This window comes from Malurus melanocephalus, unplaced genomic scaffold (assembly GCF_030028575.1).
Source record: "Malurus melanocephalus ecotype Western Australia unplaced genomic scaffold, MMel_1.1 scaffold_460, whole genome shotgun sequence".
NCBI classification, from domain to species: domain Eukaryota; kingdom Metazoa; phylum Chordata; class Aves; order Passeriformes; family Maluridae; genus Malurus; species Malurus melanocephalus.
In genome coordinates this window covers 545,259-559,447 of record NW_026623692.1, presented here as the reverse complement: position 1 = coordinate 559,447, position 14,189 = coordinate 545,259, and the positions used below count along the sequence as shown (strand labels likewise).

Genomic DNA, 14,189 nt, shown 5'->3' with positions numbered 1-14,189 from the left:
AAGATATCCCTGTAGAGCTACAGCAAACTGACTAACACCCATTTCCAAAACTAAATGTATTCAAACACCAAAAAAAACCTAGGTGATTTTTTGCATATTTCTAACAAACATTCCAAGAAAAGTACTACTGTGTAAGCCTAAAAAATAAATCAAGCCATGTTAAAATATTTTTCTCTCATGGTTCAATTAATTTCTGTGCTAAGAAACTAAAGTACATCTGTCTTGTAATGAAACAAGACAATCTTCCAAAARCAAATCCAAAATTTGAGGCAAACAYTAACAGCAACTGGCACACAAAACTGTAAGAACAATTCAGGCCTGCCTGGATATCATTATCTCATGATATTGTGACCAAATGGCACAGGGAATGCAATTAGATGGCAGAGAAAGCAATTCTTACAGAATCTTGTATGTTGAAGGTTACTCTAGGCCCAGGGGATGCAGCATCCACACGGATATCTGGGAGGTCTTCGCTGTCTCCCAGTCGAGAGCTGTAAGCAAAACAAAACCAAAAGAGCTTGGTAAATTCTACTGCAGGATTTTAGGGTCATGCAAATGTTTAACTACATAAATAGAAGGTCATACTTAAAATTTTGTTATGGAGGAATATATTAAATCACATTTGAAGCACTTGGTTACATGACAAGGATGGAGGGAGAGAAGAAAAGAGAAGGAAGGTACACATAATTTGGCCACTAGTTAATCTCTGCTTACTTCTTTATGCAAGCTTTTCCATCCTAAATCAACATGTAGAAATGACAGAAGAATAAGATATTTGTAATCTACCACATGGGACAATTATTCACACATGAAAAAGAATCTCCTTTTCTTCTTCTCATCGCAGCAGCCCTTTTAAAAGGCACATGTTTGTAAATAAAGTGTAGAAAACAAGCTTATTACACTATTTTTCCTTATATACATTTCTTCAGTATGTTTTGAAAGCAGGATTTTACAGCAAACCCCAAGTTATTGTACATGTGGAATCTTCTCAGAGATTCAAAAAGATGAGCAAAATGCTTTTTAGAACATGCCTGTCTTCCAAAATGACCTTCTCCTATCCACTTCCACCACAAATTACTGCTGCCTGTAGTAAAAAGACTACATTTCCCCTGCTCCATACTCTGCTGCTGCTACCACAGATCCCAAATTCCCAGCAGCTCACCTTGTTCTGTCCATTCTCTTCAGAGGTGGCCTGCCTGATGCTGAAATGCTCTTAGAGCGGCTGTAGCTGGGTTTGTAGCTGAGACCCCACTTGTCTTTCAAGGAAGCAGCCTAAAACAGAAACAACATTGAAACCCAACAGCTGAGAACACAGAGCAAAACTCTGTCAACCTAAAATGCTACTGAACATTAGTGTGACAGCAAAGTAAAAGGGTTTTTGGGACAAAAGGGCTACAATATTCTCAAAGTAGCTTGATTCTGCTTACCCTCATGCTGGATCTGCGGAGCTTTTTGCGGACATCCCTGCGGATGTCGTTGACAGCCACCGACTCCAGCTGCTGATAGCGCTGAATTTCTTGGTTTATGGTCCCTTCACTTGCTCCTAATTTTCTGCAGATAAAGCATGGTTGAGTTATCTTACAAATATTTTTTCCAGCATCTCAAAAATTTGTGTAGTGAGAATGCTTTCCCTGGGAATTATCCCATTTTCTTTTCTTTTCCAGTACTTCTGACCAGTGCCAAATACAGCTGCAGAAATATTAGATCAAACATTTAACCTCAAATCCAAAGTTCAGATAAAATTCCCCTCTGAATGGTAACAGCAATTTCATTTTAAGTTCAAACAGTAAAACGTGTATGCTCTTCATTATTTAACATGTAATTACTAACCTCTGTATCCCCATTCYAGACAGATCTATTTATAGGAAGTCTGTCTTAGGGAAAAGGGGGAAAAAAMCCCAAAYAAGCCYAACAAACCATGTCCACAAATACCATTTATAAAATTCACAGAAGTTCAGATGACATTTGTGAAATTTGAGATTATTTTTTCTTAAGGGTTTTCTCAAGTGCAGCACAGGAGATTTATCTTGAAAACACCATGTTCAAGATGCCAAAAAAAGTACATTTAAATATTTTTTTCCTCTTTTTCCTAAACTTATTATGATTTCAAAGTAATATATTTTGTAAAAGTAGTCAGTATGATAATACATCAAGAGGGAACTATGATTTTGAATCAATAGGAAACAATTATAATGAGTCATTAAAATGCAGAATCAGAAAAACAGAGACTAATCCAACACTTATGCAACAACCAGAGAGATTTGAGGGAGTATTTGCATATACAGCGTTTTCTTCTGGAATCCAAAAGGACCATTTTTTATTTTTAAATAAAGGCAAAGATTTGCACTTAACCATAACAGTGCCATAAGATGTACAGTAAGAAAATAAAACAAAACCTACTTACTTTAAGTCATCAATGACTTTAGCTTGCTCATTGAGTTCTCTGATATCAACTAAACGTTTCATAAATTTCCTTCCTCGCTGTTCTCCAGTTTGGATACTGGAGGATCCCTGCCGCCGGTGATCAACAATTTCCTGTTTCAAACAAACATTTCATTAATGCCCTCATCAAAAACTGAACACCAGTACGATTTAAACAACAGGCAATGTGAATTTCACACCTTCAAATTTGGACTAGCGCATGCAAAAGAATCAATTCATGTGACCAGGCAGCTGATTGGATTTTTTCCAGTGATCCAAAGCCCATCATTCAGTTAGACACACTGTAACTACTACATACATGTCCCCATGAGCAGGATCTGCCTGCTTTCATTTGTGCTCTGCTAGACTGGAGCAAATCCCGCTTCGCTGAGCCCAAGAGATATTCTACAGGAACAGAGTATCGGTGGGTTGGGGGGCTCAAACCCAGCAGGTGATTTACAATCCTCTGCCCAAATGTGAGCTTGCGTGCATCTCCACCCAAGGAACCTCCACCTGATTTCTGGACAACAAACAGGAACATTAGTGTGCTGGGATAATGTTTCCACCGTTGTCAGGCAAGAGACATTGAGAAACAGCTGTTAAAAAGGTTTTATAGAAAACCAAAAAGCAAGGTCAGTAGCATATTGCATAGAAGTAGGTTTTTTTCTAATTTGCTCACGTTAGTAACTTACTGCCCTGTGAAGGAAACCTAGAAGAAAGGCACAGCTTTCACAATTCAGGCACCTGAGGTTAGGTGCTATGTTTTCAAATCCAGATCGATATTTCCATGTAAGACCAGTAGAAACACGATCTGTGATTTCTTGCCTTTGAAATATGGAGTTAGAAAACACACACAGACATTTCTGCTTTGCAAAAAGACTTGTACAAGCTACAAAGACTCACATGCTGGACTCAAATCAGCACTAAGACCTTTCCATTTGATAGAAGACTTTGTCACATCTTTTCCAGTTAGTAGCACTTATTTTGGTGGATTCACTTACTGCATGTATAGTGGGAGACATGGTGTCAACTTCATCCTCATCTGAGAGGTCAGCTATGTTCACAGAGTTGAGGTCAGCGATGTCATCAATATCCTCCTCTCCTGTCAGCGTTGTGAGGGTGTTGCCCAGTGCATTCAGTCTTTTCCCAATGTTTGGATCCATGTGGACATCAATACCACACATCTTCCACAACACATTCAGGGTCCAGGTTCCAGCACTACTACTTTCTGCGTCAAAAAAATAAAAAAAAAGAGTTTAACCAGTCTTTCCTCTTTGAAAAAATCCCCCATCCTGAATTTTGTACTAATTAGCTAAGGCAGTGTTTGTCAGTTAAAACGAACTGTCTTTTCTGCCCATTCTGAGGAAAACATATTCCACAACTGGAATACTTTGTGGAAATACTTCTCAGCTACAAAGTCAGTATTTCTTTAACAAGTGATATAACACAGGTGGACTTAATAAAAATACATTCCCTTCAGAGCAAGTAAAAAGCATCTCAAGCTTCTGCTCTTTCAACTGCAGCCAAGTATACCATTCCAAAATGGAATTTCTAACAGCAAGAAACGTAACTCATGTCTTTCTGCAGGTACAAATGCTGACCTATTTATTCAAGTCTTGGACAATGATGCTAGAAGATGTTATATGTGTAGTGTGCCTAGTGAATAGCCTGTCTTCCCAAGATTTTTCTGCATCAAAATATAGACTTTGCTCTAAGCACAACTACACAAGATACTGGTTTTCTTTCTAAATGGGGAGTATGGCCAATACAGAGACTGACAGCTATTTCTGAGTGCTCTGAGAATGTCCAGACTACTTAGAATGGGCAGAGAGGGAGACTGAGAAAAAGAGAAGCCTTTTCTGGGAAAGGTGAGAGAGAGAGATGAAAGCTCAAGGTGCAAAGCCTCAGCATGAGAAAGATTTAGCAATCCCTAGGACAGGAAGCAACAGGACAACATTACTATTAGAAAAACTGTTGCTGACTCTTCTCCAACCAATTAAATCAAAACATAGTTAAAGGACTTGAATTTCATATTTTATGAATACTTTATTTATGTAGGACTTGATTTATTAAAACAAGCAAATTACCTGCGGCAGCTTGTCCTGTTGTCCTAGAACAAACTTCATAGGTACCATCTGGCACAACACCTACACAAAGCATATAAAGCAAATACAATGATTAGGCAGCCAGTAAAAGTTACTTTAGAACTCTGGCCTTCCCCAGTCCCACCTTCAATTCTCTTGCTCACTATAAAAATGGTAGGAATTTTAATTTCCATGGAAGGATTTTTGTTAAGTGTTTTTGTTAAGTTTGAGTAAAGTGAATCTGCTTGGTAACATACAAAACCCTACATGCATATTATCATTAATAAATGGCATTTATATCAGCTTAAAATTCCACACAAAAATCTAGACTTTTCACTAGAATTAAAAATACATATAAATTAAAATAACTCATATTAAAAATTGATTGGGATCTTTTGAAATTGTATAAAAGCAATGCATCCAACTCTTCTAACAGCTCGCAGAGAGAAGTTAAATTATTACAGTGAGATATAAAGCAATAAAGTTCATTAATAAAGGAAAACAACAAAGGACTATAACCTTTGAGATCCATATAATTTTGCTTTCAAAAGGCCAAAGCCTTGTTTTTTACTTTTTTTGGGGAAAGTTCAGCAGTTTTTAAAGTCAAGGGGAAAAGTGGATTTATATCTGAAATACCCTTGCCCAGTATGAAATGCCCCCCCACTTACATGCATTCATGACTAGATCTCCTCGTATTTCTGGTTTCCAGTCATCCCAACTTGTCTCAAAGCCATCAGCAAAGCGGATACAGAAGTTTTTAAAATGACCTTTGCTAACTAAAGACTCTGAAGAGCAGGCAGTGATGAGTGTGCTTTCAATAGTCAGGACTAAAGCAGAGCCAGTGTCAAGATCTGCAGAGTGGTTAGACTGGAAAATAAAATCACAGGGAGAATTTACAGTCAGTGCAATGTCAAAACAATATTATACATTTACTAAAGGTCATTTATTTTTCCATATTAGAAAACTGATCCCCTGCTTGTATCTCCTTGTATTTTTCCTTCTGTCCATACAATGTCTTGCAGTGCTGTTTCCTAAATGCAACACCTACATTATAAATATATTAGGGTGCTGGGAATCAAGCTTATCTGGAAAAGCAACAAAAATGCATATTTGATCAAGGACTAGACAATCAAGGGCTGTAATCCATATGGTCCATGACCACAGAACACAAGCCCAGGAACGATTCTTTTCTCCAGGAAGGGTCACACATGATGTGAGTGAACAATGACAACAAGCAGCTTTTATTTTCATTTGACTTTTTGGTGTTTACTTTGACGTGCACAATTACATGCAATCTTAAGTCTACAGACTGACTGATTAATTTCTAGCTCTATATATGAACATCTATAATTATGTTTAGCTGCAAAAAAGCCCACATATTTCCTTTTACAAAATCAAACTTTTTTTAAACACATATCACCAGGTTCTTGTATATGTACCACACACAAATTGTTATTTTAACAGGTTTCCAATAGTCACACTTCTGCTTACCTGGGGTGTGTTTGTGATGGGCAGGCAAATTCCTAAGTCATTGACAGTCAGCTGAAGGAACAGTGTCCCAAAAGCCTGTGCAGAGGTTTGCTGGATTCCAGGCAGCATATCTACCACTTCTTTTGTGGCCATGTGAATATCTTTATGTAAAGCCATTCTCTGCTCATTCCAGTTGTCATACGCCGCCTTGTAGTTCAGCCAGAACAGCACAGCTTGATGAGGAAACCAAAAATGCTTAAATGAAATCAACACTTTAAAAAAAAARSMMMWTYMMYWAAWWMAWTYYTTTYCCCCCYCTYTTTWYAMWKCTCYMYWWYWYTWWRWSWSARAKWKTRSARWAKWRKMKAYACACACATTCAGGATGCAGTGATCAGGCTCATGCTTCAAATGACAAGACAGACAAACCTCATCATTTACCATCAGTTAATACAATAAAATACACACAGACCTGTTCTCAGCTTGATTCATCTGGGAAAATTTACAAYAGCAACTTCATCCAAACCATCTGAAAACTAATCACCTCAACAAATGGAATTTATGATGTTTGATGACAGAATTAGCAATTTGTTGGCATGGTGGAGATCTCCCAAATTTCTCAGCTACTTAACATTCTGCCTTAACATGAAATATGTTGGATCTTAAATAATCAAACTTCTTGGGAAAAAAAAAAAAAAACCCATCTCTCCCTCAGAATGGACACAAATTTGTAGGAATTGTCTCTACATTACCTCTGTCAAAGGCCACGGGCTGGGCAAAAACAATGGGTCTGTTCAAAGTAATGAGCACAGCTTCCCTGTCTGATGAGCCACTGATTTCTTCTCTGAGAGCATTTCTTAGTCCAATTCTTGTCTTGAAATAGGCAACTTGATGAAAGTCTGAACCAGCTTCTTCATAAACCTAAAAATGTTCCAAAAAATGGGATGAGGGAGAGGTTTGCAGCAGGGAAGAGTTCAGGGATGGGGAGAGGGAAAAGAAAAAACGGATCAGATTACTGCATTTGACAAAATGTAAACTTAAAACAACAAGATGTCTCCTATCCCCTCTTTCTCCTCTAGCCAAAGACCCTTCGAGGATTTTCAATATTCTTGCATTAAATTCTGATCATAACATTACTTTCCTTGCTTATCACAAATGATTAACTAAAATAACTTTTATATAGCCAGGTCCTCTGTTGTGACATTTGATTTATAGGCTCTGAGTTTTCTATTTGTTTGTTTCTAGGCATCACAAAACACTTTCATATCCTAGAACTAGTGATTCCAGGTTTAACAATACAAGAGGTGCAACTGTCAAACCAAGACAGACAAACTAGGTCAAAATGTAGGTCTGGCAGAGTTTGGATCTTCTCTGRTCTTATTATTTCATTCAAATATTCTAAAAATGATATCAGTATCAACAAAAGTTTTGAGCTTGACTCAGAAGAAAGGCTATTACTGTTCAAAAGGGCTAATAAGTTCTAAGATATTGACAGTGTGGGAAAAAAAAAACCCAAAACAAAAAACCAGCACAACAACCTCTTGACTTAGTTATGTAATTTTTGAATCACATAGTATTAAGAACATGCAAAGATTCTGAGCACTAACCTGATGTTTAACAATCTGTCCCAAAGCCAGATTCAAATCCACCTGGCATTTTCCAAACAGTTTGAGGTAGCTGCTACTTCCAGGCATTGCTTTGGTTTGCAGTCTGTTGGAGAGCTCAAGTTCTATCAATCCCGTTTCAAACCTCACAGCGCGCATCGAGGGAGTTGTAGCTGTCACTTGAATTCCCTGATGGATAAAAAAGGCACAAAGTTATGAGCATCTGGTTCAGAGACATGAAGGGAAAGGAGAAAAACCCCTCAGCACTGTTTTGTCTTCATAAGATTACCTTAAACTGCAGGCTCAGTGAGTAAAGAAGAATTTTTGGTTTTTCTCCATCTGTTGTGCCATCGTGCTCATTCCAAAGAGGTATTGGCTGCTCCCCTCCTGCACACATTAAATACAYACAATCAGAGTTTTAGTAAAGAAAACATTTAAAACCAGTGTACACAAAAAGGTGACAGTGAATGAAGCCTCATTTTAAACAGTGACTAGTTGAAGATTAATAACAACAAATGAAGATTGAAGACATGAGTGCAAATTCATCTTCTTATATATAATTAATAGCTTTCTACTAAGAATGAAGGAAGAGAGGAATGAGGGGAAAAATTTCCCCTCCTGGGAAATTTTCCATAGGGAGTTTCAAAGCCTGTGAGCAGTAACACCTACTTTTCAAAAAAGATGTTATTTGTCCACGGCACACGTCTCTGACCATACAATCTATCTCTCTGACAATACAAATTTAACACTTGACCAAACACTATGCAAATTCCAGGAAATGGGGAACTGAAATTATATCAATACTTTTCAATGAGAGTAGGAAAGAAAATTCTGCAATTACTTTATTTTTGGGCATACTTCCACATCCTGGCACGTTTCATACCAAGTTATGTATCCCCCATAGGCCCTAACTTGAAGGAGCAATCCTGGTTTTAATTCTCCTTGAGATTTATCTACATTCTTATTTAGTTTTGAGGCAGAGCTTGCTGCTGGAAAAGGCTACACCACTAATTCTCTCCTAATATGTCAATTCTTCTAATTACAGTTATTTGGTGATAAGAACAGGCAGTTAAACCATGGATTAAAAAAAAACCAAACAACAACAGTAAATTTTTATCACTCCATTTTGCATCTGAATAATTTTCTTTTCATCAACACTGCCTTCAACTTGCAGATGTAATTATTATGGACTGCTCTGTTCGTTAACCAGCTCTCAATCTGTGCAACTTCMCCTTAAGTAATTGGTACTTACACAGTTTTTATGTAACGATCATATGCAAACAATATTTTGGTGCAACACAAACCATAATTAGATAACACATTTTAACATGCTACACTAATTGGTATTCTCAAAATAATCAAAAAATTATTTTGTTCCAAGCCAGAAGGACAAAGCAAATTTCTGCCCCCCTTGTCCTGCACTGAGCACTCAGAGCCAAGGATTGCTGACTTGACCACATCCCTGCTGAATTACCCCAATATGGGAGGGAACAGTCACATTTCAAAARCCATCAGGCTGCTACCTGAAATACAAATTTACAGCCTGGAAAAGCAGAAAACCAGCACTGGCAATAAATTACTCACATAAAAATGCAGGGGAGATTGAAATGCAGAGCCTAAGAAATGGTGTAAAAACTAATACAGGCTTCCTGGTTCAGCACTGTATATTCTATAAAAAATGTTCTAATAGAACAATGACAGCTGTTGAGGGCTTATTCTTCCCCTAAGCGTTTTCTTACTAGCCAATACGAATATATTTTGGCTGGAACAAATGTCAGGGTGTTTCCTGTTATCCTTCARGGGAATTTGGTATTTTCCATTTTCTCCACTGCATTTTCTAACTGCCTTGAAGGCACAGCATGTGGACCTGCACAGYTCTTTTATTGCATTTGGATACCTGAATGTATTTATACACTCACAGAGGTGCATGAAAGGATGTAGATGTACACACAGACACTGCTTTCTCTTAGTTACCACTTTTTATTCTTTCTTTCCCCATGATGCTTCCAACTATTAATGAACCTTTCCACTAAAAATTAGCTGTATTTCTCTAACAGCCTTTTAGGATAACTCAGAAACATTCCAAATGAAACCAAGTGAATATAGAAGGTAACCCAGCCAAGGTCACATCATGGAGAGACACAGAAGCTATCCAGGCTGTCCAGAATGCCAAAAAATCCTGCTTCCCAAGAAATTCCCTGCTTATGATAGACCTAGAATAATCTCCAGAGCCTCTGTTATTATTTCAAAGTCCAATTCTGCTTCTTGCTGCTGCTTGGAGTATAGAGGTGAAATGAGGGTGTCTGTGAAATAAAGAGCTGATCTTGAGAGCTACATAATGTTGCCATCAAACAAGGTTTGAGGATCTTAAAGCTGCTGTTAAGTGTTCTGCTTACCTGAAACCTTCTGTATGACCTCATTTACTTCCTTCATAAACACTTTCTGTACAAACACTAAATGGTTTAGAAGATCAGTTGTGAGATTATGTTCAAAAGAGCCAACCTGCAGAAAGAGAACATTTCAGAAGAAAATGTAGTGGATTTTTAGCCATTTTTTCAGCTGCAAACATCAGAAGTCTCAGTAACAAACACACCAGACTATTCTGACTAAAGAATTACACTTAGTAGAAATGCCCCCTGCTTTTAAGCAGCATTACTTTTCTCTCTGGGAAAATTAACTGTGGAAAATTGGCACACAAATAGAACTTGTGAATAGAATGTACTGTGTTGAGCAGAAAATTTTATATCATTAAGATTCTATGTCATTATTCTTCTTATGGAGCTGTCTAATCACGATTAAATAAACCAACTATAAAACAATGTAACAGTCTTCAAATTTCTCAGTGTTTGGATYCAACCTGTAAACCTGAGAGTTGTGGAGGAGGCAGGCTGATAAAACAACATGAAGATGCACAGACACAATTGTAACAGAGGGGAAATAACAAGGCTGCAGKCTTCAAGACCTACCTCAGCCACACAGCGCAGGTAGTTGCCCTGCAGRTAGTAGCCTTGCTTGGCAGGGAGCTCATCAATGCTCCAAATCTGGTCAGAGTAAGTGTCGTGCTCTTCCATGACATATTTCCCTGACATGGTGACAGGAGGGAGGTTGAGACTGGCTGAAGGAGGAATGGTTGACATGTCCGTGGCAGAAACTTTTGAAGTGAAGCGCAGTCTGTGGTTTGGAAGCTCAAAATTGAATCTGGTTTGGGCACCTGTAAAAGGAAGGTGTGAAAAGAAAAGGTAGGGACTGGCAAAAGAATCTCTTATTTATCCTTTAATTTAAGAACAGTTTTGGAATAATAGAAGAAGAATATTTAAGATTAAGTTGAAGTGCACAGACGTAAAGAACTATGAATATCCACCCAGATGATTCTGGGTTTTCTTTATTTTTAAAGAAAATGAAGACTCCACAGTAATACGTCGGAGAAAGGAGTAATAAAAACCATCTCAGGTGTACTGAGGCCCTACAAGACTATTCTCAAGTAGCATTACAAATTAGAATTTATAAATCAAGGACCATGAACCGATTTTAGCAGTCAGAGGGAAGCTTTTGGGAAGGAAGCTATATATCAATGCATACATGCTGCCTCTGGGAACTGTGTTTAACAACCACAGTGCCATTTCTCTATATGGGCCCATCTGATTGAAGCCCACATTAAAACAAATATAAGCTGATGGCAACAGATTCAAAGCTCTGGCTTTGATTCAACAGAAATACTGAGTGCTCTTAGATGCTTATGGGAAGGCCAAACTAAAAGAAGAGAAGTGTTACCTGTCATTCCATGGCTCCTCATTCTTCCCATCTTGTATTCTGCCTTCAGGGAGGGYAAGAGCGCTGCTCCAATAGCTATCCCATCTATCATGGCACTGAATTTAAGCACTATGGGCTTCTTCTCCAAGCCTTCTGGCAGCTGGGGGAACTCATTGGTTTCAACCGGCGTTTGATTGATGCTCGTTGGAGTTTTCTCAGAGGGCAGAGGAGTGGCCACRTCTTCTTTGGCTGGCTGGGGCCTGTGCACAAAGAGCAGGAAACCCTCCCTGTTACTCCTGGCTGTCCCACAGACACCCAAAAGGGCAAAATGCCGGCGGGGGACAGGATTTGGGGGCACTCACGCGGTGGAGGGCTGGCGGATGAGGTCGGAGATCTGCTTGGAGAGCTGGTGGGAGCTGCGCACCATCATGCTGTGCAGCGTGGCCGGGTGCTGCGGGATGTTGATGCTGATGGCCCCCACCTTCACCACGGCTGCGTTGTTGGTTTTCAGCCCCCTCTGAGCACTGTACAGGGCCTGTGATTTGGCAATGCTGCACTTCACCACGGTTCTGACAGCACAAGGGAACAGCAGTTATTTGCACATCATAACAGTTTGAGGCTAAATTGAGTTTTTCAGAGGTAGCTGACTGCTGAAGTAATTTTGCTTGTAAACTACTTCACTTTATACACAAGGATGCACTACATGCCACAAACAACCCCGCTGCACTTAAGGGAACTACACRTCATGCACGGCAAAAATACCTGTTRMAACTRCTAYTCTTGCATAAAGCAAGGTCACTGCAGTGCATACACACTAGGCTGCACACAGACAGACAAATYTGCACACACAAAAACAGAAAAAGAGCCTTCCATTTCAGCTCCTGTTCAGGAATAATCTTCAATCATTGTTTTCATTAGAAGACTTAGTAAAATCTGATTTTYGCATCCAATTAGATCAATGGAGGAAACATTTAACAGCAAATACATAGCAAGTGCTAAACCAATTTGTGAATTAATACTGATGTGTAATCCAAAAATATTATTCCAAAATACATCATCTAAACTTCATTTTAATGTTGAGGAGGATATGGTCCACAATGGTTACCCAAGATAAAAATATAACCACACARAGCTGGCAATTTTTGATGTCGTAACAGAATTTTGGCATAGCAGAATTCATTAAACACTTATTTAAAAGATATTGGGGCAACACATTMATGTTTCTATGGTCAATTCCTGGAGGGTTACCCAATGGAAGTATTTTATGCAGCCAACACAGAAGGACAGTCTCAAAGAGAAGGACAAATCATTGCCAAAATACAACACATTAGCTAAAATGGCTGAAAGAGTCTATAAAATTGCAACACTCAATGCAAGTTTCTCAAACGCTGTATTTTAAGGGGCATAACTAAACCACTTTTTGTATCATATTTGCTGTCATGGTGAAAGATACAATACTCTCTGAATTCCATTCTCTAAGTAATGTTTCTTCTTAYTCTCATATTAAARWATCAGCAAGYCCAAAGCAACCCAGATGTRGAATTACAAACAACAACAACAAAAAGACACAATCCTTCTGCTTATAATCAAGAAATAAACAGAACTGTAAGGCAACCACTGGCCCATTAACAGCAAATTAATTGACTGAAGCTCAAGGAACACTCCCAGATTTTCACAGCTATGCAAGAGATGCAAGTGACCTAAAGCAGTAATGGATTAATATTTTAGGGCAGACTGTCAAGTATAAATTATTTCAAAATATGTGATGAAGGAGAACACAAATCTTAATTCACAATTAAAAAACAAATTATACAAATAAACATTACTTAAGAAAAGGCCAGACTTGTTTTAATCCACCTCTTTAAAAGAAAACCACAATTATTCCTCTCCTGATGTTTGCTTATTTCCTGTTATCTTCTTGCTACCATTCTGACTCAACTGTTGTGAAGCCAATCAAGATCACAGTTCCAYCCCATCTATAACATGAAATACCACTGCATTCAAACCATTTTGAACACTTCCTTAATTAAAAAAATATKACACCAATTTAGCTGCTGCAGAAGAAAAAAAAACTCAGCAAAATTAACTGTGCTTTTCTCCTAAGGTATTTCCATATTTCATGCAACAAATTAATTTTACTGTTGCTTGCCTACAAAAGAACATAGTTCCATGCCACAATGAAATGTGGAACAACTGTATGAATATGCATTTATTATAAAAGATCTGCAGTTTGCTTACCTACAGTGATATGCCTGTAACAAATCTGGCTGTATCTCATTAAAATCATTAATCACTATTTAAGTCWTACCAGTATTTACCACAATTCTACACTCTCACATCAGTACCATCAATAATCACTCTCCAGACAAATCTGTGACAAAAAGTCTTTGTCCCACCTTGGAACTGACTACAAGGCCAGTGCTTAACAGATTTTTTGAAATGTTGTAAGAAGTGTTGGGGGGAAAAATGTCAGGAGGCCCATAATACACAGGAACTACTACAGCAATTCAGCTGGAAACTCAGGCAGTAGCAGACATCCGAGGTGTAAATAGTGATCCTTCCCTTAATTCCAGCAAGCCAGAGGCTGTATTGTGTTCATGGCTCACCATCAGACCTGTCCTACATGGATTTCTACTTTTTTTTACCACATCATAGAGCAGGGAATTCAACCCCTCAGTGATGCACTATGAAAACAAGTAATTACTTCTGSTGGTTTAATGCTGCTACCAGACAAAAAGGAGCAAAAATCCCACTATTTTCTCTACATCACTTGCAGTTTTACAGTCCATCACCTCTCCCTCYAGAGCTATAAGGACATTTTAAAGTTAATCCTGTATTACTAAAATGCTGAATAAACAGACAC

At 38.3% G+C, this 14,189-nt stretch overlaps 1 protein-coding gene across 1 annotated transcript in view; it reads right to left on the bottom strand.

Annotated features, from left to right (window-relative positions):
• Positions 1-130: 130 nt before the first annotated feature.
• LOC130582073 (bridge-like lipid transfer protein family member 1) overlaps positions 131-14,189 on the bottom strand; it is a 72,467-nt gene continuing 58,408 nt past the window's right edge. The window contains exons 50-65 of the mRNA XM_057380561.1: positions 11,689-11,895; positions 11,348-11,586; positions 10,543-10,787; positions 9,973-10,078; positions 7,866-7,963; positions 7,580-7,765; positions 6,725-6,893; positions 5,997-6,208; positions 5,174-5,372; positions 4,509-4,568; positions 3,423-3,649; positions 2,741-2,941; positions 2,405-2,535; positions 1,428-1,551; positions 1,163-1,272; positions 131-491 (exon numbers count right to left, since the gene is read on the bottom strand). Coding sequence (XP_057236544.1) covers positions 374-491; positions 1,163-1,272; positions 1,428-1,551; positions 2,405-2,535; positions 2,741-2,941; positions 3,423-3,649; positions 4,509-4,568; positions 5,174-5,372; positions 5,997-6,208; positions 6,725-6,893; positions 7,580-7,765; positions 7,866-7,963; positions 9,973-10,078; positions 10,543-10,787; positions 11,348-11,586; positions 11,689-11,895 — 2,632 coding nt within the window. The 3' untranslated portion in view covers positions 131-373. The remainder of the gene's footprint in view (positions 492-1,162; positions 1,273-1,427; positions 1,552-2,404; positions 2,536-2,740; positions 2,942-3,422; positions 3,650-4,508; positions 4,569-5,173; positions 5,373-5,996; positions 6,209-6,724; positions 6,894-7,579; positions 7,766-7,865; positions 7,964-9,972; positions 10,079-10,542; positions 10,788-11,347; positions 11,587-11,688; positions 11,896-14,189) is intronic.